This window comes from Chlorocebus sabaeus, chromosome 11, assembly GCF_047675955.1.
Source record: "Chlorocebus sabaeus isolate Y175 chromosome 11, mChlSab1.0.hap1, whole genome shotgun sequence".
Classification (NCBI taxonomy): domain Eukaryota; kingdom Metazoa; phylum Chordata; class Mammalia; order Primates; family Cercopithecidae; genus Chlorocebus; species Chlorocebus sabaeus.
The window spans coordinates 119,218,111-119,245,096 of NC_132914.1; the positions used below are offsets into that span (position 1 = coordinate 119,218,111).

At 48.1% G+C, this 26,986-nt stretch overlaps 1 protein-coding gene across 3 annotated transcripts in view; it reads left to right on the top strand.

Annotated features, from left to right (window-relative positions):
• The window catches only part of CFAP251 (cilia and flagella associated protein 251), an 82,262-nt gene extending 62,793 nt beyond the window's left edge, over window positions 1–19,469 (top strand). For all 3 annotated transcript variants that reach the window (XM_037995541.2, XM_037995544.2, XM_037995542.2), the window contains 3 exons: window positions 15,263–15,491; window positions 17,069–17,170; window positions 19,202–19,469. In XM_037995541.2, coding sequence (XP_037851469.2) covers window positions 15,263–15,491; window positions 17,069–17,170; window positions 19,202–19,314 — 444 coding nt within the window. In that variant the 3' untranslated portion in view covers window positions 19,315–19,469. The remainder of the gene's footprint in view (window positions 1–15,262; window positions 15,492–17,068; window positions 17,171–19,201) is intronic.
• Window positions 19,470–26,986: the final 7,517 nt, after the last annotated feature.

Consider the following 26,986-nt stretch of genomic DNA (forward strand, 5'->3'; position numbering starts at 1 on the left):
CACATAAAAGTGTTCCTGAGAGTGGCATTTTCCAAGGAGCGTTCCCTAGAACGTGGCTTCCCAAACTGGGAAGCTGCATCGGAGCATTTACTGAATATTCAGCTCCTGGGCCCTGCCCAGGTTCAGCCAATTGGAATCTCCAAGCATAGGCCTCGGAGTCTGTACATCTCCTGGGGGTGCTCACTGTGGAGCTGCCCACATTTGAAGATAGGGGCTCAACACACTGAGCGGGATCATTAGTCAGCTTTCTTCTTTTTTTTTCTCTCTCTCTTTTTTTTTTTTCCTGAGGCAGCATCTTGGTCTGTCACCTAGGCTGGAGTGCAGTGGTGTGATCTCAGTTTACTGCAACCTCAGCCTCCCAGGTTCAAGCAATTCTCCTGCCTCAGCCTCCTGAGTAGCTGGGATTACAAGCATGCACTACCACGCCTGGCTAATTTTTGTATTTTTTAGTAGAGACAGGATTTCACCATGTTGGCCAGGCTGGTCTTGAACTCCTGACCTCAAGTGATCCACCTGCCTCAGCCTCTCAAAGTGCTGGGATACAGGCGTGAGCCACCATGCCCAGCCTCAGCCTTGTTCTTTGGTTACAAGTTACAGAAACCTAAGTCGACCCATTTTCTGGTTCACAGAATTCCAGGTCCAGAGGGAGTAGTGATGTGCAGTGTAACCTAAGCCAGGCCCTCATCCATGTCGCTGGGAAGGGTCTGTCTCTTTAAGCCTGGCTTTCTGCTGTGCTGTCTCCCTCTGGGTCCAGCCCCCAGCCCACATCCAGTGGGGTTCAACGCCACAGGCAGGAGCCTGTCTCCTTCCCAGAGCTGCAGACATTGTCACTGTCATCACTGCCATCGGAGCATGTGCCACTCAGGTTGGCCAGGCCTGGGCACCCTGTTCCCGGAGTGTGGAGTGGGCTCAGTCTCCTTTAACCATGAGGACTATGACCAAGTGACAGCTAAGACATGGGCAGGTGTCTCAGCCTCTTCATGCTTCAGCTTCCTCATCTACAAAATGAGTGCAACAGTCGCACCCAGGACCACTCTGGGCAGGTGGCACAGCTTCCACGGAATTCTGAGCAGGGCAAAAAGCGGGCCCCTCTTCATTCTCACTTCCTTCTTTTTTTTTTGGAGACAGGGTCTCACTGTGTCACCTGGTCCTCCAGCCTCAGCCCTCCAAGTAGCTGGGACTACAGGAGTGTGCCACCATGCTCGGCTAATTTTTGAATTTTGGTAGAGATTGGGTTTCTCCATGTTGGCCAGGCTGGTCTCGAACTCCTGAGCTCAAGCCATCCACCCTCCTTAGCCTCCCATAGTGCGGGATTCTAGGCGCAAGCCACCGCTCCTGGACCTCTTTTCCCTCTCATTTTATATTAGAAATGTTGCCTCAGATGTCTCCCTGTTCCCACGGCCACTGCACTTCATCTGCATGGCTCTGTGGTTCTGCTTCTTCTGTTTTTAGCCCAACATTTAACCAAATACCCACCTCCTCTGGCTGATTGGTTGGCCTAACACCTGGTACTTCAAGATGAAGAAAGGGAAGAAGCACATGTTGGTGAAAACCAGCCGGCCTGGCTGCAGTGCCCAGCCTCCTTGGCGAGCCATCCCAGCAGTGGTCTGAATGCCAGAGTCCTCTCTGTAGATGAGGCTGGAGTGGGCTGCTCTCTCATAGGGGTGTCGTGAGGACCAACAAGCGAGGGTCTGTGCGGTGCCCAGCACACAGTGGTGCTTACTCTGTGGGGTGCTCTTCCCTCAGTATTTCCTGTTAAATCAGTGTGTTCCTCCTAAGAGGCTGATGGGATCACCCCTCATTTTCTTATTTTAAATTTTATTTTGTAAAATTCCAAGCAAACACAAAAACACAGAAAAGAATAAAATGAACTCTTGGCCAGTCATGGTGGCTCACACCTGTCATCCTAGCCCTTTGGGAGACTGAGGCAGGAGGATTGCTTTAGTAAGCCCAGGAGTTCGAGACCAACCTAGGCAATATAGGGAGACCCTGTCTCTACAAAAAAATATTTAAAAAAATTAACCACGTGTAGTGGCGTGTGCCTATGGTCCCAGCTACTTGGGAGACTGAGGTGGGAGAATTGCTTGGGCCTGTGAGGTCAAGGATGCAGTGAGCTGTGATCATGCCACTGCGCTCCAGCCTAGGCAACAGAGTGAAACCCTGTCTCTCTCTCTCTCTCTCTCTCTCTCTCTCTCTCACACACACACACACACACACACACACCACTCCTGTATACTCATCCGTCAACTTCAGCTTCAGCAGTTCTCAGCTCCTCTTTGGTTCAGACCCACTGACTGCTCCCGCCCCATGGGTTATTCTGAAGCAAGTTCCAGGCACCCTCGCCTCACAAGGAGGCCTTTCAAACCCAGGTGCCCCTTCCTCAGCCAGGGAGAGGGCCTCCTTCACAAGGCCTGTGGGTGCCTGAGGTTCACACGTCTATGAAATTCACCAAAATGCCATCGTGGGCCATGCCTCTGGCCGTTCCTGTGGGTGAGGAGTATTCTGGTGGCTCCCTGATGCCTGCAGGTCAGTGCTAACCATGGAGGCCACGTTGTGGAGGCTCCCAGGTCAGGCAGCTCTGGGTTTGAATCCTGACTGTGGCCACGTGCCAGTTACGACTTGGTCGAGTTTCGGAACCTCTCCATGCCTGTTTCCTCATCTACAAAATAAACATAATAGCAGTACCCACCTCCAGAATTACTGTGAAGATTAACTGAGTATCCGTTTTGTACAGTACATGGCACACGTTAAGTGTTTTAAAATGTCATCCAATGTTTTTGTCTTTGTCATGACATCCCCATCTCTGGATCCATGATTCTAGAAGCCCTTTATGGGAATGTTTCTCTGACCTCGTGCTTCTTTGTGCACGATACCCTTTCCAAAATCTAAAAGTTTATATTTTCTTGATTTTCTGGTAAAGATACTTTACATAAATGTCCAAATGTCATCAGATTGATGGCAGTCTTCTCGCTTGTTCGGGATTTTTTTTTTTTTTTTTTTTTTTTTTTTTTTTTGAGATGGAGTCTCGCTCTGTCGCCCAGGCTGGAGTGCAGTGGCCGGATCTCTGCTCACTGCAAGCTCCGCCTCCCGGGTTCACGCCATTCTCCTGCCTCAGCCTCCCGAGCAGCTGGGACTACAGGCGCCCGCCAACTCACCCGGCTAGTTTTTTGTATTTTTAGTAGAGACGGGGTTTCGCCGTATTAGCCAGGATGGTCTCGATCTCCTGACCTCGTGATCCACCCGTCTCGGCCTCCCAAAGTGCTGGGATTACAGGCTTGAGCCACCGCGCCCGGCCGGGATTTTTTTTTTAAGAGGCAGGGTCTCACTCTATCACCCAGGCTGGAGTGCAGTTGTGCGATCACAGCTCCCTGCAGCCTCAACTTCCTGGGCTCAAGTGATTCCTCTGCCCCAGCCTCTCCAGTAGCACATACTATAGGCGCACATCACCACATCATTCAGGATTCTTGATTTTTTTTTTTTTCTTTCTTTTTTGAGATGGAGTTTCACTCTTGTTGCCCAGGCTGGAGTGCAATGGCGCCATCTCAGCTCACCGCACCTCCGCCTCTCAGGTTCAAGCAATTCTCCTGCCTCAGCCTCCTGAGTAGCTAGGATGACAGGCATGCGCCATCACACCTGGCCAATTTTGTATTTTAGTAGAGACGGGGTTTCTCCATGTTGGCCAGGCTGGTCTCGAACTCTCGACTTCAGGTGATCCGCCCGCCCTGGCCTCCCAAAGTGCTGGGATTATAGGTGTGAGCCACTGTGCCCCGCCAGGATTCTTGATTTTAATCCTTGGGCTGTCCTGCTTTGTTGGTGAGGTGTTTAGCCCCGGCGACCAGTGCCCACCTGTCGCACAAAGTGCTTGAGAAAGGGGGTAGGCAGAGAGCAACCCACTTGTCTCTGCTTCCTATAGAAATCAGGAAGTCCTGCGTATGCCTGGAGTCCCAGCTGCTTGAGAGGCTGAGGCAGGAGGATCACTTGCGGCCAAGAGTTCCAGACCAGCCTAGGCAACATAGCAAGACCTCTATCTCTTAAAAACCTAAAAAAAGTGGGCCAGGCATGGTGGCTCACAATCCCAGCGTTTTGGGAGGCCAAGGCAGAAGGATCGCTTGAGCCTAGGAGTTCAAGACCAGCCTGGGCAACATAAGGAGGCCCGTCTCTGCTAATAAACAATTAGCTGGGTGTGGTGGCGTGCACCTGTAGTCCCAGCTACTTGGAGGACTGAGGTGGGAAGGATCGAAGGATCGCTTGAGCACAGGAGGTCAAGGCTGTAGTGAGCCATGATTGTGCCATGCACTCCAGACAGGACAGCAGAGTGAGGCCCTGTCTCAAAAAAAAAAAAAAAGAAGAAAATTAGTCGGGGATGGTGGTGGGCAACTGGAGTCGCAGCTACCGTGGAGGCTGAGGCAGGAGGATTGCTTGATCCCAGGAGCTGGAGGCTGCAGCATGCTATGATCATGCCTGTGAATAGTGACTGTCCTCCAGCCTGGGCACCATAGCTCTCCAAAAAAAAAAAAAAAAAAAAGGTAAGGAAGTCTAATTATTAAAGATGTACTCATTTATTCTATCATTGGCAAAAAATAATAAAGCTTAAACAACTTATCAAAATCTTGCTGATGAAGAAAAGGTATCCGGAAAAAAATGTTAGTTGGTAACAAATGTTATAAAGTAACAAACATTGACAGTTACTTAAAGACAGAAATAAAAACGGTGGTTGTAAGGTTTGCATTGGATGTTGTATATGTTCTCCTGCCTGACGCCACCACTTCCCAAAAGGAGAGTTTCGGTGCCGCACTCAGTGAGGGCCCCACTCACCCTTGCACTCCAGGGTTTTTAGTCTACTTTAAAAAAAAAAAAAGTTTCCTCTCTGGAGATGTTTTCTGAAGGCCCCAGATGTGCCCCACATCAGTGTGCAGACTTGATTAACTGATGAGTTAGTTTATATCTGGAGGTGCACCGGGAGAAGTTGCTGATCTTTTGTTTTCAAGTCAGATTTATAGTGATTAAAAAAAATCTTTTCAGGGCTTTGAAACTAACCCAGGCTTTACGGTGGTTAATGAAACATTTCCTATTGAGATGTAGCCGCTCCCCCTCCTTCAGAAAGTTGCATGGAGTTTACGCCTCGCTGTTGGAGTGTGTTCATACTTGGTTACAGAAAAGACCCAGATGCAGGGTTTAAACCAGCACCCCAAAGACTATACATTGTTGATATTTTGCTTACGTCATTACAACTGTCTTGGGGATTTGAAGCTAGTCAGTGTGGTACACTGAAGCCAAATGATGCAAGAATACAACGCTCCCCAAAGAATTCCTGGCCATTCCCTCCTTTCACAGAAAGCTGTGCTCGGGAGCAAAACACAGCCGAAGGGGTCAGGGTGGGCTACTCCTAGAAATCATTATGTATTTATTTATTTTATTTTATTTAGTTTTTTTTTTTTTTTTTTTTTTTTTTTTGAGACCAAGTCTGTCACCCAGGTTGGAGTGCAGTGGCTCAATCTCAGCTCACTGCACTCACTGCAACCTCCGCCTCCCGGGTTCAAGCGATTCTCCTGCCTCAGCCTCTCGAGTAGCTGAGACTACAAGTGCATGCCACATGCCCATCTAATTTTTTTATTTTTCAGTAGAAACGGGGTTTCACCGTGTTAGCCAGGATGGTCTCGATCTCCTGACCTCTTGATCCGCCTGCCTTGGCCTCCCAAAGTGCTGGGATTACAAGGTGTGAGCCGCCGTGCCCAGCCTAGAAATCATTTTTAAATGGAAGGTCTGCAGCAGGTATAATGTTATCAAAGGAACCATAGCTTAGGTGTCATCGTTTCTACAGATGATTTCGCGTGCAAGGCAGTTCCACCCTCTATCTTTATACATGTGTCTTTTCTTCCAGGACGTGGGACTGTCACGTTGGAATAGGGCCCTGTTCATTTCCTGCTTACTTGCAACTTCACTTCTCTTTAGCTTGCAGAGTGTTGTATAATCTTGACAGGTTTGGGCACGGAATAAACATTGGTGCAAACACCTAGTTCTGTAAACTTAAGGCTAATCCTCTAGAGACGTATGTGCCCAGCAAGTGCCTGCATGGTGGACGCTTGGCAAATGTTGATGGAATGAGTGAAAGAATCAATGATGCTCATTGGTCGTATTCGACAGCAGAGTCGGTGAGGACGACAGAACCCCTGACAGTATTATTTGATCTCAGTGTAATTCTCAGTAACCCTAGTGTGTTTGCTATATTAAGGAGCTTTGGCATAGCTTAGGAGCATTTAGAAAGGAATTCAACAGTCACTTAACTTTTTATTTTATTTGCTATTTATTTTTTGCTTAACTTTAAAAATATATGTATCTTTTGACTCAACAAATGTACTTTTAAGAGTGTATTCTGGCTGGGTGTGGAGACTCAAGCCTGTAATCCCAGCACTTTGGGAGACCGAGGTGGGAGGATCACCTGAGGTCAGGAGTTTGAGACCAGCCTGGCCAACATGGACAAACCCCATCTCTACTAAAAATACAAAAATTAGCTGGGCGTGGTGGCGCGAGCCTGTAATCCCAGCAACTCCGGAGGCTGAGGCAGGAGAATTGTTTGAACCCAGGAGGCGGAGGTTGCAGTGAGCTGAAATGGTGCCACCATACTCTCCAGTCTGGGTGACAGAGCAAGACTCCGTCTCCAAAAAAAAAGGGAGTGTATCCTACAGAAAAACTCACCCAAGTTTATAATGATGTATGTATGGAAGGGATAATTTTAAATATATAATATATATAAATATTGAGATGGGGTCTCACTACGTTGCCCAGGCTGGTCTCAAACTCCTGGGCTTAGGCAAGCCTCCTGCATTAGCCTTCCTAGTTGCTGGGACGACAGGCCCTCCACACCCGTACCTGACCTGAAGGGACAATTGTTGCCACATAGTCTATTGTGTTGAAAACCAAAACAACACTGATATCCATTGATAGGAGATGAGACTGATAAAATAAGGCATACCTACACTAAGTAGCCATTAAGAAGTGAGACTGGCCTGGTGCTGTGGCTCTTCACCTGTATTCCCAGCACTTTGGGAGGCCAAAGTGGGAGGATTGCTTGTCCTTGGGAGTTCAAGACGAGCCTGAGCAACATGGTGAGACCCGGTCTCTACAATTTTTTTTTTTTTTTTTTTGAGACAGAGTATTTCTGTGTTGCCCAGGCTGCTGGGCAATGGCACGATCTCGGCTCACTGCAACCTTCACCTCCTGGATTCAAGCAATTCTCCTGTCTCAGCCTCCCGAGTACCTGGGACTATAGATGCCCGCCCCCATGCCTGGCTAATTTTTGTATTTTTAGTGGAGATGGGGTTTCACCATGTTGGCCAAGATGGTCTTGAACTCCTGACTTCAAATGATCCACCTGCCTTGGCCTCCCAAAGTGCTGGGATCCCAGGTGTGAGACACGGTGCCCGGCCCACATCACTTCTTCACTTGAGCTAGGATCCATCTGGGGCTTTAGGGTGCATGAGGCAGGATCAGGATTTTGGAAAGCTGTGGACACAGAACTAGCAAATCCTTGATTGTGGGTTTGGTACAAGGTGCAAGACTTGTCATTCAGCTAGGACTGTCTCTTTCAGACCTTTAAAAACATTAACTGGGAAGGGAAGAGTCCCTGGGGGTGTTTGAGGCCTGGGCTCTGATGTGGGGCAGGGTGACAGTCGCTCTTAAGGGCCCTGTGGATGGGTGTTGTTCACATGGAGTAGAAGACAGTGGGCAAGAGCACCAGGCCAGGCCTTGACTGCTGTGACCTGAGACTGCATCCAGAGGGCAGAACTGCGTGCGTGCCCCACTCCTGGAAAAAGAGGCAGTTGCCATCCAGATCTAGTTCCTGGAGGGAGGTATGGAGCAGTTGGGGTCACAGTGTTGCATGAATCGCAGAGGGGGCTCACAGGGGTCTCCAGATGTGGCCATGCAGTGACGCTGCCCAGCCCTGATGCCCCCTCCTCAGCCCACTACTCCCTGCCCTGGGTTAGCGAGGAGATGCAGGGGGTGACCAGGACAGGGTGTGAGTAAGGATGATGAGCGGGGACAAGACACTGTGCCCCATCGGTTGAGGATGTTCTAGAGGGTATTGTGTGTTGGGAGGAGGGTGTGGGGAAGAGGGTGAGTGCTCCCAGCCCTATACTGGTCCATGAACCCATTAAAGAAACAAACCTGCCCCCACCAGGAGCCTGCATATAAAAACAAGGAATGGCCCCAGTTCAAATGTATCGTATTCCTCTCCGCTTAATAGGGAGGTTATAAAACTTAATTATAGAACATAATTCTAAGGACATCAATGGCTTCCTGAGGCTGACAGCAGGGATCATAGACCCAAAGACATGCGTCATCAATGACAGAGGCAGAAATAAGATGCTCTCGGGTGAGGGGACTCCAGCCCACCACCAAGGGGCCACCCTCATGTCTTGGGGCCTGGAGCAGTCAGGGCAACAGAGGCCCAGATGCTGTATGTCTAAATGTTTAAAAGTTACCAATCAAGCAACAAGCTGCTAAATAAATATCCCCCCTTGACAGTTCAACCTTCAACATGAGCTGATTCAAAGTTCATACCCGAATGGGCAGCATGCAGGGCCAGGCTGGGCCTGCCCCACGTGTCCTCCCAGCCCTGGCTCCATCGCTGGCCACTGTGCGCATGGCATTCAGGAGGTGGACCTTTCTCTATACCCTCCAAACAGCAGCCCCGGGTCACCCTTCAGACCTATGGGTGAGCAACACCAGGGGCACAGGTTGCCCTCAGGAGGGTGAGATCCCCATGGGCCCCAGAAGTGGGCTTAGGTTATATGGGGGAGAGAAGCCTCGGGTACAGGTACCCAGAGTGTGGTCTAGAATTGGATGCATGGGCTCAGGGTGGGCACCTCCTCTGCACCCTCCTCCTCACGCTTGTTTCCCAGCATAGAGTGCCTTCCTCTGACCTCCTCCTGGCCAAACCCTTCGTGGCTCTGCAGTAGGCTCACCTCTTCCAGGAAGCCATCCCAGGCCCACCTGGCTGAGAGCTCCTGCAGCCTTTGATGATGTTCTTCTGCATCTTGGCACAGAATCTTTTACAGCCACCATAGCCAATCTTTTAAAATCACTTGAGGGCACTTAAAAAAATACATCACTATTTTTACACCTGATTTTTACACCTGGAGCCCAGTCTTGTGCAACAGAACCTAGGAGTGGAGCCTAAGCATGGACAGTTTTTAAAGCTCCAGGCAGCCAGGGCTGAGGACCTCGGCAATGGAGTCTGTTTGTTAGTTCGCTTTCCTTGTGTATATCGTCTCTTGAGCGTCTCTTGTCATGGCCCAGACCTCAATAGACGCTGAATAAATATTTGCTGACCCCAACAACTGAGATCAAAAACCAGAGTGCAGAACTGTTCTAGTAATAATTGAGTGACTTGCATTTCACTGGCTTTGCACTAAACCAAATGCTCAGTAACTACTAGTAAATCGAGTGAAATTAACTAGGGCACTACATGATTATTCTAAGCCTCTTGTGAGTTTCAAGAGAATTCTTTTTGTGGCCTCACTTGTGTCCACGTTATTTACTTCACCATTCATTCATTCATCCATCTATCTATCCATTCAGTAAACATTTCTCTGAGCCTCCATAATGTGCCAGGCTCTGAACTAAGCTGCCGGGGAAATAGAGATGAAAGCTCTGGCTACAGCTTAATGGGGAAAACAGATGTGAGCCCAAAGAATTAGAGCGTGCACCGCAGCTGCCACCCATTATTACTCTCTACTGAAAGTCCCAAGCCTGGGGCTGATTCATTTTGGCACCAGTATCACCTCCATGAACCCCTGTGGTCTAAGAGCAGCAGTACTCAAAGTGAGGCCCCCAGACCAACAGGATTGACGTCATGTGACCTAGAGACTTACAAGAAATGCAAACGGTCAGACCCTACCCCAGACTCAGAAACCCCGCAGGTGGGACCAGCAGTCTATTGGAACAAGACCTCCTGATCATGTGATGCCTGATGATGTTTGCCAGCCTTTGCCTTCCAGCCATTTTTCTCAAGCTTGGCTACACATTCAAATCATTCAAATGAGGAACTTCCAAAAATTTGGTCCCCAGACCAATTAAATCAGGCTCTCAGCTAGTTGTGGTGGCTCATTCCTGTAATCCCAGTACTTTGGGAGGCCGAGGCGGGCAGATCACTTGAAGTTAGGAGTTTGAGACCAGCCTGGCCAACAGTAGCAACCCTGTTGCTACTAAAAATACAAAAATTAGCCAGGTGTGGTGGCGCGTGCCTGTAGTCCCAGTTACTTGGGAGGCTGAGACAGGAGAATTAGTTGGACTTAGGGGGTGGAGGTTGCAGTGATCCGAGATCACGCCACTGCACTCTAGCCTGGGCGACAGTGAGACTCCCATCTAAAAAAAAAAAAAAAATCAGGTTCTCAGGGAATAGGATCTGGGCCTCAGAACTGTTGAAGCGCTCCAGGTGAATGGCATGAAGCCGCGCCTTAGCAGGCGTGAGAATGCCTATCAAAGGCCAGGCTGACTGACGACCGCCAGTGTCTGGGCCGCTCAGCCAGGACTCCTGCTTCTCTCGGGTCATCTTCACACGGGGGTGTTCAGAACGAGCTCCGCGTTCTATTTCCGGCTCCGAGGTTCCTCTCCCAAGCATGAACTTCGTTCAGACATGTAGCAGAACCTGCCTTTTCAACGAACACTAGCGAAGTCGGCTCAGGAAGGAAATGTCAGTGATGCCGAAGCTGCCAACTCTGTGCTTGTTGAGTAGTGATTCTTGATCCGTCATACAGGAAGAGAGAGTAAGAGGTGAATCACATGCTGAGTGGCTTGTGCTGTGAATGTTTGCTGAGCTCTTTGGAACTCTCTAGGTATGAGTAACTCAGGCCCTTATGAATTCCTTTTGTCATCTTAGCCTCCGGTTTCTGAACTGAGTTAAATCATATATTACATCAGTAATTTATATATATTATTTATTTATTTATTTTTTTTCTTTTTGAGACAGGGTCTTACTCCTCACTCCTGTTGCCCAGGCTGGAGTGAAGTGGCACAATCACGGCTCACTGCAGCCTCCACCTCTTGGGCTCAGGTGATCCTCCCATCTCAGCCTCCCAAGTAGCTGGGACTACAAGCACATGTGCCACCATGCCAAGCTAATTTGTTGTCTTTTTTTGTAGAGACAGGGTTTCACCATGTTGCCCAGACTGTCTGAAACTCCTAAAGCGATCTACCCACCCCAGCCTCCTAAAGTGCTGGGATTACAGGTGTGAGCCACCCCACTCAGCCAAATTATAATTTATCTTATGTTATGATTATATATATTCTAATTAGCAAGTGCATAGAAAAGTATAATAATCACAAGAATAATTACTGTCTGTTGAATGCTTGCTATGTGTTAGGCATTATGTTAAGCACTTTACATACATAGTCTCAATAAGCTTCAAAAAAGCCCAATGCATACATATGACTATATTTCCTGTTTTCTCAAGATGAGGAAACTGAGAAGGAATGTGAGTAACTCACTCAAGGTCATATAGACAGAAAATGGCAGAGCCAGAGTTTGAACCTAGGTCTATCATCAAAGATTGCTCTTTTAGCCCCCCGCCTCTACTGCCTCATGGTAAATAGTGGTATTATCATATAGTAGTACTGTCAAAGTTATATAGTACAATATGCAAATAATTGCTACTGGATAGTGTTTTCTTCCTACATAAAATTATACATGATTTAACAGGCAATTGTACATAGTATAAACTCAGTAAAATGCTGTATACGAAACAGTATTACCATTTACAGCTACTTTTATAATATCAATTATATATCAATTATAGTTAATTTGTATCTGTAACCAATAATGTTACTCAAAAGGCCATTCCTGGAATGTTGCCTTTTTTTGGAGACAGGGTCTCACTCTGTGGCCCAGGCTGGAGTGCAGTGGCACAATCAGGGCTCACCGCAGCCTTGGCTTTCTGGCTCAAGCCATCCTCCCGCATGAGCCCGTAGTAGCTAGGACTGCCACCGCACCTGTTTAATTTTTTAGATTTTAGTAGAGATGAGGTCTCATCATGCTGCCCAGGCTGGTCTCAAACTCCTGAGCTCAAGCCATCCTCCCACCCTGATCTCCCAAAGTGCTCGGATTACAGGCATGAGCCACCACAACTGACCTGGAATGTTGCATTGAGAATATGTGGCATCTCTGAAAATACTAGGTGATTACTTAGATACAGGGTTAAAAGAAAAAAGCAGGATGTAAAATTATACATATGATACCAGTTTTGTTAAAAATATGTGCGTGTATTTTATATGCATAGAAAAAATAGGAAGGAAGTGCCCCAAATCTTTCACAGAAATTGTGATTGGATGGTTGGATTACAAGAGATTTTTATTTTTTCCTGATACTTGAGGCCAGACCCAGATGTGAGGGTGAAGGGTACTTGAGACAGGTTGGTAGCTTGGCAGTGCTGCATACTGGTGTCCTCTGAATTTTTGTTCCACATTTTTAAGTGGGACAGGGAGAAACTGGTTACCGATTGATAAGTAATATGTACAAATATAGATTAACTTCCTGGTTCATTCCCACAGACCAAAGTAGAATACCTGCTCTTTGGCAGGAGCAGTGGGGAGAGGAAGCAAATTATTTCCCACTTCTCTATTGCTCTTATTCTTTCTTTGTAAAATTCCAAACCCCACAGTTTATTGAGAAACGTCTTAGTTTAAAATGTAAATGCTAAAATAAGTTACTAATTCCTAGCCCTTTCACTGGTATAATTGGGGTTTTTGCATTTCAGCTGACTGCTACATTCACGGTACAAAAATACTGCACAGGGAGAGGCTGATGGCAGTGAGGAACAGTTTTGTTTGTTTCTTTAATTATTACATTTCTCTCTTCCTCATGTTTTGCCAGTGACATAAGGCGTCCTGTGAGGAGTCCTGTGTTAACTGGCCCCGCGTTTCCACTTAAACCTAGGCATGTCAGCACCCTTTTCTCATTCGAGAAAAATTAGAAAATACACAAAGAATGACTTTCCAAATAACAAGGGGAAATTTTTTTAAATTATTATTTTTTAAAGCTGCAAAGAATGAACATCTGAAAGATCTCATGGGCCTGGGTTCTCTAGGAGTTGGCGGTAATAACACAATCACCCAATCATCTGCTGGTGGCCCTTATCAAAAAGGTGTTTAGGAGCCTGGAGTCATAGCTCTTATCTCTGATGGGAGGCTGTGCACGCTGTAAGGTGAGGTGGCCTGGTGCAGCCCCCTGGAGAGTGTTTTTAAGTTCTTGCAGTGACAAGTTGTCACATTTTCTTTTTGCTTCATCCAGATGCACAAATCGAAGCAACTAAAGTCTGAAAGGGAATGAAATGCCCTGAGCCAGTATCTGTAACCTGTGGGTGACAACTTGAGAGCAACAAGTGACTGGATTTAAGATGATCTCCTTTTAAAGGCGTCTTTAAAGTAAAAGGAAGCATGTGTGTTAGGGATCCACGCGCATGTGATGAACCACATAGAGCAGTGAGGTAGTACAAATGGAAAAATCAGTAGCGGGTACATGGGGTGAGGACGTAGTGAGATGGCACGAGGCTACAGCACATGCGTGAATGCAAAGGCGCACGCCACAACACCCGGCTCATTTTCGTATTTTTTGTAGAGACAGAGTTTCACCAGGTTGCCCAGGCTGGTCTCTAGTTCCTAGGTTCAAGCAATTATCCTGCCTCAGCATCCCAAAGTGCTGAGATGGCAAGGTGTGAGCCATTGCTCCTGGCCACCATCTCTCAAAAAAAAAAAAAAAAAAAGGGTATGATGGCTCACTCCTGCATCCCTACACTTTGGGAGGCAGCTGTGCTGCAGCCTGGGTGACAGAGCAAGATTCTGTCTCTTAAAGAAAAAAATTTTAAGTCTTCCAACCCCTGAATATGGAGCGTCTTTCCATTTACTTATGTTTTCTTTAGTGTTTTTTTTATTTTATTTTATTTTTTTAATAAGATTGTGTTATCTGCAAATAGAGATAGTTTTGCTTCTCCCATTCAATTCTGGGTGCCTTTTATCTTCTTTTCCTGCCTAGTTTCCCTGGCTAGAACCTCCAGTACAGTGTGGAATGGAAGTGGTGCCGGGTAGCTTATGCCTGTAATACCAGCACGTTGAGAGACCAAGGTGGGCAGATTGCTTGAGCCCAGGAGTTTGAGACCAGTCTGGGCAACATGGTGAAACCCCGTCTCTAAAAAAAAAAAACAAAAAACAAAATTAGCCAGGCATGGTCAAGCATGCCTGTAGTCCCAGGTACTCTGGAGGCTGAGGTGAGAGGATCACCTGAGCCTGAGAGGTCAAGGCTACAGTGAGCTGAGATTGCCTCACTGCACTCCAGCGTGGGTGATAGAGTGAGACCCTATAAAAAAAAAAAAAAAAAAAAAAAAAAGGGTAGGGGGGAAGTGGTAAGAGTAGATGTTCTTGTCTTTTTTTCTGATCTTAGAAGGAGAAAGCATTTAGTCCTTCATCATTAAGTATGATGTTAGCTGTGGGTTTTTCACACATGCCGTTATTGGGTCAAAGAAGCTTCCTTCTATTCCTAGTTTGTTGAGTGTTTTTAGCATGTAAAGTTGTTAGATTTTGTTAAATGCTTTAGTTCTGTGTCTGTTTAGATGATCATGTGGTTTCTGTCCTTTATTCTGTTAATAATATTGTATTATATTAATTGAGGTTCACATGTTAAACCAACCTTGCATTCTTGGGATAAATCCCACTTGATCATGGTGCACAATCCTTTTGTATGCTCTTGGATTCAATTTCTTGTATTTTCTGGAGGATTTTTACATCTAAAATAATAAGAGATCTCGGTCTGTAGTGTCCTTTTCTTGTGATATCTTTGTCTGATTTTGGTCTCAGGATGATACTGGCCTTGTATAATGAATTAGAAAGTATTCCTTTTTCCTCTATTTTTGTGCAGTTTATGGAAAATTAGTATTCTTCTTTTTTTTCCCCCCCCGAGACAGAGTCTTACTCTGTTGCCCAGGCTGGAGTGCAGTGGCATGTTCTTGGCTCACTGTAACCTCAACCTCCAGGGTTCAAGTGATTCTTTTACTGTGCCAGGCTAATTTTTGTATTTTTAGTAGAGATGGGGTTTCACCATGTTGGCCAGGCTGGTCTCAAACTCCTGGCCTCAAGTGATCCTTCGGCCACGGCCTCCCAAAGTCACCAGCCCTACTTTCCAATTTTTAGAAATCTATCCCAGTGCCTTTTCTATTTATCATGTTTTTTTTTTTTTTTTTTTTTTTTTTTTTTTTAACCATCTTTCCCCTAGATTGATGATATATTTAACGAAATCAAATTTGGTGAATATGTGGACACTGGAAAGCTAATCGACAAGATCAACTTGCCAGATTTCCTCAAAGTGTACCTTAACCACAAGCCACCTTTTGGTAACACCATGAGTGGCATCCACAAAAGTTTTGAGGTGCTCGGTTATACCAACTCCAAAGGGAAAAAGGCCATTCGAAGAGAGGACTTCCTGAGACTGCTTGTTACTAAAGGTAAGCACATACATCAGGATGTCTGGTAACATGCTGGGGCCATTCCCAGTGTGGAGAACTGTGTTTGGGGAGCCAGCCCTTGTGAGAGCTCCAACTTTCATGAAAGAGGTGATTTGACCGGATAGTAGAGATGGGGTTTCACCATGTTGGCCAGGTTGATCTCAAAGCCATGAGGGGTCTGGCTGACCCACCTGCATCCCTGGCAAGTATGAGGTAATGGGAGGGACCTGGAGCTAGAAAGCAGAAGAATGTGATTTGTGATGCAGCTACCTGAGCCTCAGCAAGACTTGTCATCCTCACTTGTAAAATGGGAATAAAAACGCCAGCTGATCCGTCGCCCTGGGCTGTCATAAGATTTGTGTTGGGGCCGGGTGCAGTGGCTCATGCCTATAATCCCAGCACTTTGGGAGGCCGAGGAGGGAGGATCGCTTGAGGTCAGAAGTTCAAGACCAGTCTGGCCAATGTGGTGAAACCCCGCCTCTACTAAAAATACAAAAATTAGCCGGGTATGGTGGCATGTGCCTGTAATCCCAGCTATTTGGGAGGCTGAGGCAGGAGAATTGCTTGAACCTGGGAGGTGGAGGTTACAGTGAGCCAAGATTGTGCCACTGCAGTTCAGCCTGGGTGACAGAGGGAGACTGTCAAAAAAAAAAAAAGAAAAGAAAAGAAAATAATTTGGATTGCATTTGTGAAACGCAACCACACCAAAGTAAACTTTTTAATTTTTACCTACTATGTTTATCATTATTGTACATGAGGATGTCAAGTAAACTCTCAGGATGACAGTTTCATCTTAGTCCAAGTGGGTGGTTCTGAAAAGAGGGAATTTGAAATGAAGCAGAGCCTGGTCCCTGCAGCATGCTGCCCTGTTTCTCTACGCCCGCCCCACGTATGTTCCCTGCCTGGAGGACCCTGTTTAACCCCATTAGGAAGCATATGTGACAGTATCATGGGACTCTAGATCATTTCTGTGTCTAAAGAAAAGGGGCTAGGCGCAGTGGCTCACACCTGTAATCCCAGCAGTTTCAGAGGCTGAGGCAGGAAGATCACTTGAGCCCAGGACTTCGAGACCAGCCTGGCCCAATGTAGCAAGACTTCATCTCCACCAGAAAAGTTCTTGTTGTTTTTGTTGTTGTTGTTTTTTTTTTTTTTGGAGAAGGAGTCTCACTTTGTCACCCAGGCTGAACTGCAGTGGTGTGATCTCAGCTCACTGTGACCTCTGCCTCCAGGGTTCAAGCAATTCTCCTGTCTCAACCTCCCAAGTAGCTGGGATTACAGGCATGCGCTACCACACCCGGCTAATTTTTGTATTTTTAGTAGAGATGGGGTTTCACCATGTTGACCAGGTTGATCTCAAACTCCTGACCTCAAGTGATACGCCCACCTTGGCCTCTGCAAGTGCTGGGATTACAGGCATCAGCCACCACACCCAGCCTAAACTTTTTTTTTTAATTGAGTAAAAGAAAAAAAAATAGTGGGATAATTCTCTTTAAGACCTCTGAATAATCACCCTAAGCCCTGATAGTATGCTTAGCCTCAAGAGCTAAACAACCACCTTCTTACTCTTTGATACACAGGTGAACACATGACGGAGGAGGAGATGTTGGATTGCTTTGCTTCACTGTTTGGCCTGAATCCCGAGGGATGGAAATCCGAGCCTGCAACCTCCTCTGTCAAAGGTACCCTGGCTGGCTTTGTCTGGGCATGTAGCTGTGGTTCACTAATTTGTTGTAGACTTAAGTACATTTATTTCTCCTGATTGGTGCAAGCCACTCTCCCTAAGACTGCACATAACAAAGTAAGTCTGTTGGGAATCCCACATGAATAAGTTATGAAAAGAACAGTGAGTGGTGGCTTTTGTTCCCGCACTCTGTCCGTCCTTTTGTTTCTTCTGGGCTTATTTTCCCTTTGTTCCACTGACCTGTCATCTTGCCAGCTTGGGTGGGTGAATATTGGCCACCAGTAGAGGATCCAGTTTGACAGCTGTTTCAGAAGAAGAGGTATGTCAAGAGAGACTTGGGGGCCAGGCACCATGGCTCATGCCTGTTATCCCAGCACTTTGGGAGGCCAAGGCAGGAGAATCGCTTGAGATCCAGAATTTGAGACCAGCCTGGGCAACATAGCGAGATCCCATGTCTATAAAAAATAAAACAGGCTGGGTGTAGTGGTTCACACCTGTAATCCCAACACTTTGGGAGGCTGAGGAGGGTGGATCACTTGAGGTCAGGAGTTTGAGACCAGCCTGACGAACATGGTGAAACCCCGTCTCTTCTAAAAATACAAAAATTAGCCAGGTGTGGTGGCACACACCTGTAATCCCAGCTACTTGGGAGGCTGAGGCAGGAGAATTGCTTGAATCCAGGAGGTAGAGGTTGCAGTGAGCCGAGACCACACCACTGCACTCTAGCCTGGGTGACAGGAGAAAAACTCTGTCTCTAAATTAATTAATTAATTAATTAATTAAAGCAAAACAAAACAATTAGCTGGCCATAGTGGTGCGTGCTTTCTGTCCCAGCTACTCAGGAGGCTTAAGTGGGAGGATGACGGGCCCAGGTGTTCACGGCTGCGGTGAATTAGGATCGTGCCACTGTACTCCAGCCTGGGCAACAGAGTGACAGCTTGTCTCAATTAAAAGAGAGAGAGAGAGAGAGAGAGATTTGGAGAAGGAGAGAGCATCAACTTGGGCAGCACAAGCCTAGCTGCAAGCTGCCAAAACTTTCAAGTTTTTAAAGATCATCATCATGTCCCTTCCTGCTATAGCCTAAGTATTTTTCACCTTCTTTTTGTGCACTGGACCTGAAGTTAGGGCTGTGACCTTCAGCTCAGGAGGAACCAATCTAAACGGCTCTTCTAGGCTCGCTGGTGCAGGAGCAACTCTGCTGACAAGCCCGGGGGTGGTCAGATCCCACCACCATTACCAAGACTGAGGAGGGTACAAAGACCCCTCACCCATTCCCCTTTTCCCTCTCCTTTTATTGTCCATTCCCCACGTCAAATTAAAGTCCCTGAACTCATTCTAGAATCTAGTAGCTAACAGGTCATTCCCAACCTGCAAATTCTCCCTACCCCATTCCTTTATGTACTTCGGATCTCAGAATGTACCTTTCCCGATTGTTACATATTTCTGCTGTGTGTGTAATCAATCATACCATGTGGTTAAGGCTTTCCAGTAAGGTTTGCAGAGATTTGGTTAACAGTGTTCTGTTCTGTAAAGGAGAAATTTTTAAGCAATTTCCACCCAGAGTTTTTCAAGGAATCAAAGCCAAATCACAGCACAAAGCCCCTCTTGTTTTTGTTTAGTAGCATTTCCTTGTGTTTTTGGAAAATCCTTCTGAGTTAGAAACATAATCATTGAGGCGGGGTGTGGTTGCTGTAATCCCAGCACTTTGGGAGTCTGAGGTGGGAGGATCACTTGAAGCCAGCAGTTTGAGACCAGCCTGGGCAATACAGTGAGACCCCATCTCTAGGAAAATTTTTCTTTAATGAGCTGGGCATGGTGGCGTGTGCCTGTGGTCCCAGCTACTCGGGAGGCTGAGGTGGGAGGATCGCTTGACCCCAGGAGTTCAAGGCTACAGTGAGCTATGATCGTGTCACTGCTCTCCAGCCTGGGCAACACAGCAAGGCCCTGTCTCAAACCCTCCCCCTACCCAAAAAAGAAAGAGACATAATCATCGTGAAGGCATTTGGTGTTCTGTTCTTGTTTTGGCTAGGCTCAGAAATTTGCCTTGAAGAAGAACTTCCAGACGAAATCACTGCAGAAATATTCGCGACTGAAATTCTTGGCTTAACCATTTCAGAAGATTCTGGCCAGGATGGTCAGTGAAGTTACCAGGAATGTTTAAATCACAAAGGACTTTGGGTGTGTGTGCATGCACGTGCGTGTGTTTTCCATGAGGCACTGCTTTTTATGCATTTCCCTCCCCCCTCTCATCTTTAGAACATTTAGACATTAAAGCAAATTTCTGGTGAGCAATGGAATTCACAAAGTTGGACATTCCACTGTTTCTGAAATAGAAAAGTAGGCGGAGGCGAGAAAAACCCTGGCAGCTGGATGTACATGGTGGCTGGATCTCTGGGTCTCTGGCGATACTGCCTGGATGGGGTTTGCATGAGATACAGAGGGGGCGTGGTCTTGGGGAGCAGAGAGGTCCTCAGCCAGCAGCAGGCCTTCCTCGAGACACGTATGGTCCAGGGAAATGATGGTCCATGGCCTCATCCCCTTTCCCTGCAGGGCCGCCTGGACCCTCCGCCCAGTGTGGCCCAGTGTGGATCACCTCTGCCTGTTGTGGGGCTGGGGTTGGGGTGCCGGGTGCACCGGGCTTCTGAGAGTCCCAGATTGTGGCTTCTTATCAGCAGAACACCCAAGTGGTGGTGTGTGGCCGTTACAAAGAGCATCATTGACCATGCTTAACCCTGCTGACAGCTGCCAGGAGAATGCAGAAGCCCCTCTGAGCCCCCCCGAACCCGTTCACACTGCACCTGGGCCAGAAACCACAGAGCAGCCCCGCCCAGCAGAGGCCGGGGCCTCCCTCGCACCCACACTCACCAGCGTGGTGGCTTGGCTGCCTCACACTCCGCTGGGCCGCAAAACATGTAGTAGGCAAAAATAGGGGCCGGTTCCCCAGTTCTGGGACATTTAGGGGACGTTACTAAGTTTATAGCAGTATTTTGGCCTTGAAATTCGCATAGCATTGTAGTGCGAACAGATGAGAGTTAGTCTGACTTTAGAGTTTTGTCATCCGTTCTGAGGCCTCATTCAGGCAAAGGTGCCAGATGTCATTCTCCAACACACTCCGTCCAGTGCACCCCCCAGACCAGCTTCTTCCCCAGAGAAACTAGCATCTGAGATAACATTTCTGATCCACTTAAAGTGCCTTTCTCTGAAGGAACATTCTGTGGCAGAGAAACAGAATAACAACCACATCCTTACTCATGCACGAAGCCCCCTCCACTACATGGGGTCCAGCTGGAAATCTGGCATGGTGGGAGTCTTTGGAATGCCTTGGAACATGGAAGGGAACTGTCTACCCCAAACCAGGCTGTGTCACTGTGACCTTGGGGCAGACAGCACGGGCCAAGGTTCTGCTGGCGCCAGCTTGTCAGATCATGTCACCAGGGCTTTGCAACCTAATTTACATTTTGTTCTTTTTAAAAAACATGAAAAGAAAAACAAGCTTTATGAATCAATTTTGCAGCTGCTGAGGGCTTAAGAGATCTAGTATCAAGCCAGTTAAAAAGTTCCTGGGGACATTTGAGGGAACAAGAAACTCTGAAATGACTTGTTCTCTTCAAAAAATAACTCAGAATTGGATACTGTCTCACACCAACCAGGGGCTTCGTTCATTGAATCTGGCGCCCTCTGATTTGGTTCTGATTGATGGCTTGTATTGGAATTGTCTTGAGCAGAACCGACCTGTGGTTAGTTGGACCCACTATGGCGGGTTCACTAAGCTGGGACACTGCCTAGCGCAGCCAGATGCTCTCTTTCTCTGTCCATCCGGCCTCAGCATCTCCTTTGGAGTCAGAGAGCGGGGAGGTGGAGGTCCTGGTTATGGATTGTGGTTAGGGTTGTGTTCACTGAGGAGACCAAGATCACCATGGACAGCAGGATTGGCATGAATAGCATTCCCACCCCATACCCAGCCCAGCCTGGCCGGGGGACCCTTCTTACCTGGGGACCTCTTTCTGCAGGTGTTTGTGGGTTTTTTGGTTTTTTGTTTTTGAGATGGAGTCTTACTCTGTCACCCAGGCTGGAGTGCAGTGGTGCAATCTTGGCTCACTGCAACCTCCGCCTCCTGGGTTCAAGTGATTCTTGTGCCTCAGCCTCCCGAGTAGTTGGGATTACAGGCATGTGCCACCAGCCACCACACCCGGCTAATTTTTTTCTTTTTCTTTTTCTTTTTTTTTTTGAGACAGAGTCTCGCTCTGTCGCCCAGGCTGGAGTGCAGTGGTGCAATCTCGGCTCCACTGCAACCTCCATCTCCTGGATTCAAGTGATTCTCCTGCCTCAGCCTCTCGGGATACAGCTGGGATAACAGGCATGTACCACCATCCCGGCTAATTTTTGTATTTTTAGTAGAGATGGGATTTCACCATGTTGGCCAAGCTGGTCTCGAACTCCTGACCTCAGGTGATCCACCTGCCTCAGCCTCCCAAAGTGCTGGGATTACAGGTGTGATTCCACCACTGTGGTGAAGGTGCTTGCATTTTGTTGTCTCCTGACTTCCTTGACAAAGGCAGGGCACAGTCAAGTGCCCCTTTCAGCTCCAGGAGGGCCTCTTCACCTCCCATCAGGGCAGGCCCAGCCTGGTGGCCGCACAGATGAGAAAAGGGAGGCCCCAGCGGCCCGGTTCCATCAGCAGGAAAGAGGGCGCAGTGCAGAGAACTCAGGCTCCCGGCAGTAGGGGTGGCAAGGCAGCAACAACAGGAAGGGAGAGCAAAGAAGAGAGCATCATGGAGCTCGCTCGTGCTTCACACTTAGGGACTAAACGCTGAACACAAAAACACTGTGATGCTCCTTTGCAGAAAGATTCCTGTGCGTTTCACGTGGGGCCTGTGGCCGGCTGACTCTCACATCGCGGTTTGTGAGTTCTGAATCTGGAACCACCAAGAGCCTCCCCAGTGCCAGCTCTCTGCTCCAGACCCCCGGTCCCACCTGCAGATGAGGGCCTCGCCCACACAGTGTCTGCGCTGGGAGCCCATGGACTTGCCACGCTCCTGTTCGGCTTCTGCAACTTTCTAGCCACCTGTGCGCCTTGGGTGTGGCTAAGCTCCTAGACCTCAGTTTCCTCCCGGAGCAACTCCTGCGGTGGTAGTGCGGATGAGAAGAGATGGTGCAAGTAAAGCGTTATTGGCACAGGGTAGAGCTCCAAATATGACAGCAGCTATTATTATCACAGCAGAAACTGTGCCTGAGAATCAGGAAGACATTTGGTGCGAATTAACCTCTCCCAAACCCAGAGTTTGAGCAAGAGTTAGCGTTTGCTCAAATAGGGGTCTCTCCTAGTTTTGATGATGAACTCTCAACAAGTATTTGTGGAATGATGGAATAAATGAATTTGAAGCCTCCGTACTCTTTTTTTTTTTTTTTTCTTTTTTTTTTTTTTTGAGACGGAGTCTGGCTCTGTCACCCAGGCTGGAGTGCAGTGGCCGGATCTCAGCTCACTGCAAGCTCCGCCTCCCGGGTTTACGCCATTCTCCTGCCTCAGCCTCCTGAGTAGCTGGGACTACAGGCGCCGCCACCACGCCCGGCTAGTTTTTTGTATTTTTTAGTTGAGACGGGGTTTCACCGTGTTAGTCAGGATGGTCTCGATCTCCTGACCTCGTGATCCGCCCGTCTCGGCCTCCCAAAGTGCTGGGATTACAGGCTTGAGCCACCGCGCCCGGCCGCCTCCGTACTCTTTTCTTTTTTTTTTTTTTTGTCGCTCTGTCACCCAGGTTACAGTGCAGTGGCATGATCGTGGCTCACTGCAACATCCACCTCCCAAGTTCAAGTGATTCTCCTGCCTCAGCCCCTCCCAAGTGGCTGGGATTACAGGCCTGCACCACCACACCTGGATAATTTTTGTATTTTTAGTAGAGATGGAGTTTCACCGTGTTGGCGAGGCTGGTCTCAAACTCCTGACCTCAGGTGATCCACCCACCTTGGCCTCCCAAAGTGTTGAGATTACAGGCATGAGTCACTGTGCCCAGCAGCTCCGTGCTCTTTTCATAGCTGACTTAGCTTTGGAATGAAGACCAATGGCAGGTCCTCACAGGGCCCTCATCAGGGTGGGCAAACCTCCCCTGTCAAAGGCCAGGGAGTAAATATTGAGGCTCTTGGGGCCAAAGGGCCTTGGTGGTGACTTCCTAATCCTGCCACTGTAGTGCAAAAGCCCCCAGGGTCAACACGGAAAAGAATGCCTGTGGCTGCCTCCCAGCCCCGATTTCCCTATGGACATTGACATTTGGATTTCATGATAATTTCCACATATCACGGAATATTATTCGTCTTTTGTTTTTCTTTCAGCCATTTAAAAATGTGAAACCTGGCCGGGCGCGGTGGCTCAAGCCTGTAATCCCAGCACTTTGGGAGGCCGAGACGGGCGGATCACGAGGTCAGGAGATCGAGACCATCCTGGCTAACACGGTGAAACCCCGTCTCTACTAAAAAATACAAAAAACTAGCCAGGCGAGGTGGCAGGCGCCTGTAGTCCCAGCTACTCAGGAGGCTGAGGCAGGAGAATGGCGTAAACCCGGGAGGCGGAGATTGCAGTGAGCTGAGATCCAGCCACTGCACTCCAGCCTGGGCGACAGAGCAAGACTCCATCTCAAAAAAAAAAAAAAAGCGAAACCCATTCTTAGCTCGGAGACCTGCAAACACAGGCGTCAGCCTAGATTTGTCCCGCAGGGTGTAGCTCACCACCCCCAACTCTGCCTCGTAGGCCAAGGGCACTCATTCCAACAGATTTCCACAGATACTACAAATCTGGACCAAACACCTGACCAGCACGCTTCAGAAAAATGTCAAGGTCATGACAGACAAGGAAAGAGGGAGAAACTCTCACAGACCAGAAGAGACGGAATCATGACAACTAAATGCAATGTGGACACCTGGATCCATTCCTGAAACAGAAAGGACATCAGTGGAAAAACTGGTGAAATCCAACTAAAGTCTATGGTTTAGTTGCTAGTGTTGCACCAATATTAATTTCTGAGTTTTGGGCAGGGTGCAGTGGCTCACACCTGTAATCCCAGCACTTTGGGCAGCCGAGCTGGGAGGATAACTTGAGCCCAGGAGTTCAAAACCTGCCTGGGCAACATAGGGAGACCCCCATCTCTACAAAACATTTTTTAAAAATTAGGTGGGCATGGTGGAGCCTGCCTGTGGTCTCAGCTACTCGGGAGGCTGAGGCCGGAGGATTGCTTGAGCCTGGGAGGTTAAGGCTGTAGCAAGCAGTGATCGCGCCACTGCACTCCAGCCTGGGTAACAGAATGAGATCCTATCTCAAAAGCAAATTCCTGAGTTTTGCTCAGTGTATCACGGTTGTGTGAGATGTTCACATTAGGGAAACTGGGTGAGGGGTCCAGGGAACATGGCACTATCTTGGCAAGCCTAAACTCATTTCAACATAAAGTTTTTAAAAAATGAAATCTGTACCACCTTTCTGACTCAGTCACCCCTGAATTATTTCCACTATCTGCCCTGTGCCTTTCAATTATTGAGCAAACGCTCCTGCCGGCGCCATAGCACCTGGGTGCCCTCGCTCACTGCCTGGCCTGTGCAGACCCAGCCTTCTGCTGTGCTTCGAGGTGATGCAAACAAAAAGGTCTTTTTTTAAACATCTGTGTCCTCAAGCTGTGGCTGCCTGAGACACTGGTGTTTTCGGCTCGAGCGTGTTCTTTAGGGATTTGGCCAGCAGTTCCCCTGCGGGTAGCTATTTCCAAATTGACTGTAATAAATAGATGCCAGGCGCTAGGAGTTGACGGCAGTTGCCACCCTGCTCATATGTCATGTAACCACCCTCTGCTAGCTTAGCTGGAAGGAATATTAAAAAAAAAAAGAAAACAAAAGCCAGTTGATGCAACACTGTTCAGCAGCAGTGCGATGCTGACTGGTGGGACAGTGAACTGCGGGTCTCTGTGCCCCGAAGCTTGTGTTCTCTGGAGTGCACTGATGCCAAGGTGGACTCGCGTTTGTCAGTGCCCAGGCGAGAGGCATCAGCTCCAGGAAGGTTGTTGTCCAGCGCTGGCGTCACTGCCCTCCCTGGGAGTGTGAAATCGCAAGTGATGCCATGAGGCAAGGGTGGGGCATCAGTACCGAAGCTGCCCCCACTCAAAAGGGCTTGGACCATGGCCGGGTGCGGCAGCTCACGCCTGTAATCCCAACACTTTGGGAGGCCCAGGCGGGCAGATCATGAGGTCAGGAGATCAACACCATCCTAGCTAACATGGTGAAACCCCGTCTCTACTAAAAAAAAAAATACAAAAAATTAGCCGGGCATAGTGGGGCGGACACCTGTAGTCCCAGCTACTCGGGAGGCTGAGGCAGGAGAATGGCATGAACCTGGGAGGCGGAGCTTGCAGTGAGCTGAGATCATGCCACTGCACTCCAGCCTGGGCAACAGAGCGAGACTCCGTCTCAAAAAAACAAAACAAAACAAAACCAAAAGGGCTCAGACCATCATCTGAGGCCCCCTCCCCATGTCCTCTTGTTGTTTTGATTGGAAGTCATAAAACACATCAGTGTAAACATAGTATTTATTTGTGCATATCTTTTTAAAGCTGCATATCTTTAAAGCTGCATATCTTTTTAAAGCTGCATATCTTTTTAAAGCTGCATATCTTTAAAGTTTTTTGAGGGGGAACAAGTTTCGTGACCACAGCCAGGGCAGGCTCCGGTGAGCACTTCATGCCACCTGGATGTGCTGCAGACTGCACCACCCCCAGCCCACCAGCCAGACTGACTGCCCTGGAAAAGGGACAGTGGGTAGTCCCCTGGGTCTGGACCACAACTGTCCCTGCACCCACGAGGGGATGGGGGAGCGGGGCACATGCCCCCTAGATGCGCGGGTGGCCGCCGTCCCTCTCCCCTGGAAGCATCTCATTTCTTCCTTTATAATCTGAGCGAGATGGGGCTGGAAGAAGTGGCTATAATCCTAGCTCTTTAGGAGGCCAAAGTGGGCAGATCACCTGAAGTCAGAAGTTTGAGACCAGCCTGGCCAACATGGCAAAATCCCATCTCTACTAAAAATATAAAAATTAGCCGGGTGTGGTGGCATGTGCCTGTAATCCCAGCTACTTGGGAGGCTGAGGCAGGTTAACCTGGGAAGCAAAGGCTGCAGTGAGCTGAGATGGCACCACTGCACTCCAGCCTGGGTAACAGAGCCAGTCTTCATCTAAAAATAGAAAAAAAAAAAACCTGTGAGAGACGGACTTCATTTATTTACCCACTCATGAATTCAACAAATGCTGACTGTGTGCTGGGTACTGTGTGAGGGCTGCCTATCTGGGGTGAACAAGAGAGTGGCTGTTGTTTTTAGGGGGCTCATGTGAAACAAACACATTAACGTAAACTTGCAAATGGAGGTCAGAGCCACGAGGGAAAAGCCCGGCCCCTGTGAGAGGGATTCCCTAGAGAGGAGAATGTTCCAGAAGGGGCCAAGTGAGCCAAAGCTGGGAGCTGCGGAAGAGCCAGATGCATTCAGTGAATCAAAGGTTTGTACAGTCAACCCTGGGGAATACTGCAGGCTCCAGACAAGGCATCTAGAATGACCTCTAGTGTTCCTTTACCACTGCCATTGTATGATTCTTCCTCATGAGTCTTAGTAGGAATGTTTCATTTGGAAAGTGGGTAAGTGGCCAGGTGCAGCGGCTCACACCTGTAATCCCAGCACTTTGGGAGGCTGAGGTGGGAGGATTGCTTGAAGCCAGGAGTTCGAGACCAGCCTGGGCAACACAGCAAGACCCCGACTCTATTAAATTTAAAAAGAAAAAATAAAGAAAGTGGGTAGGAA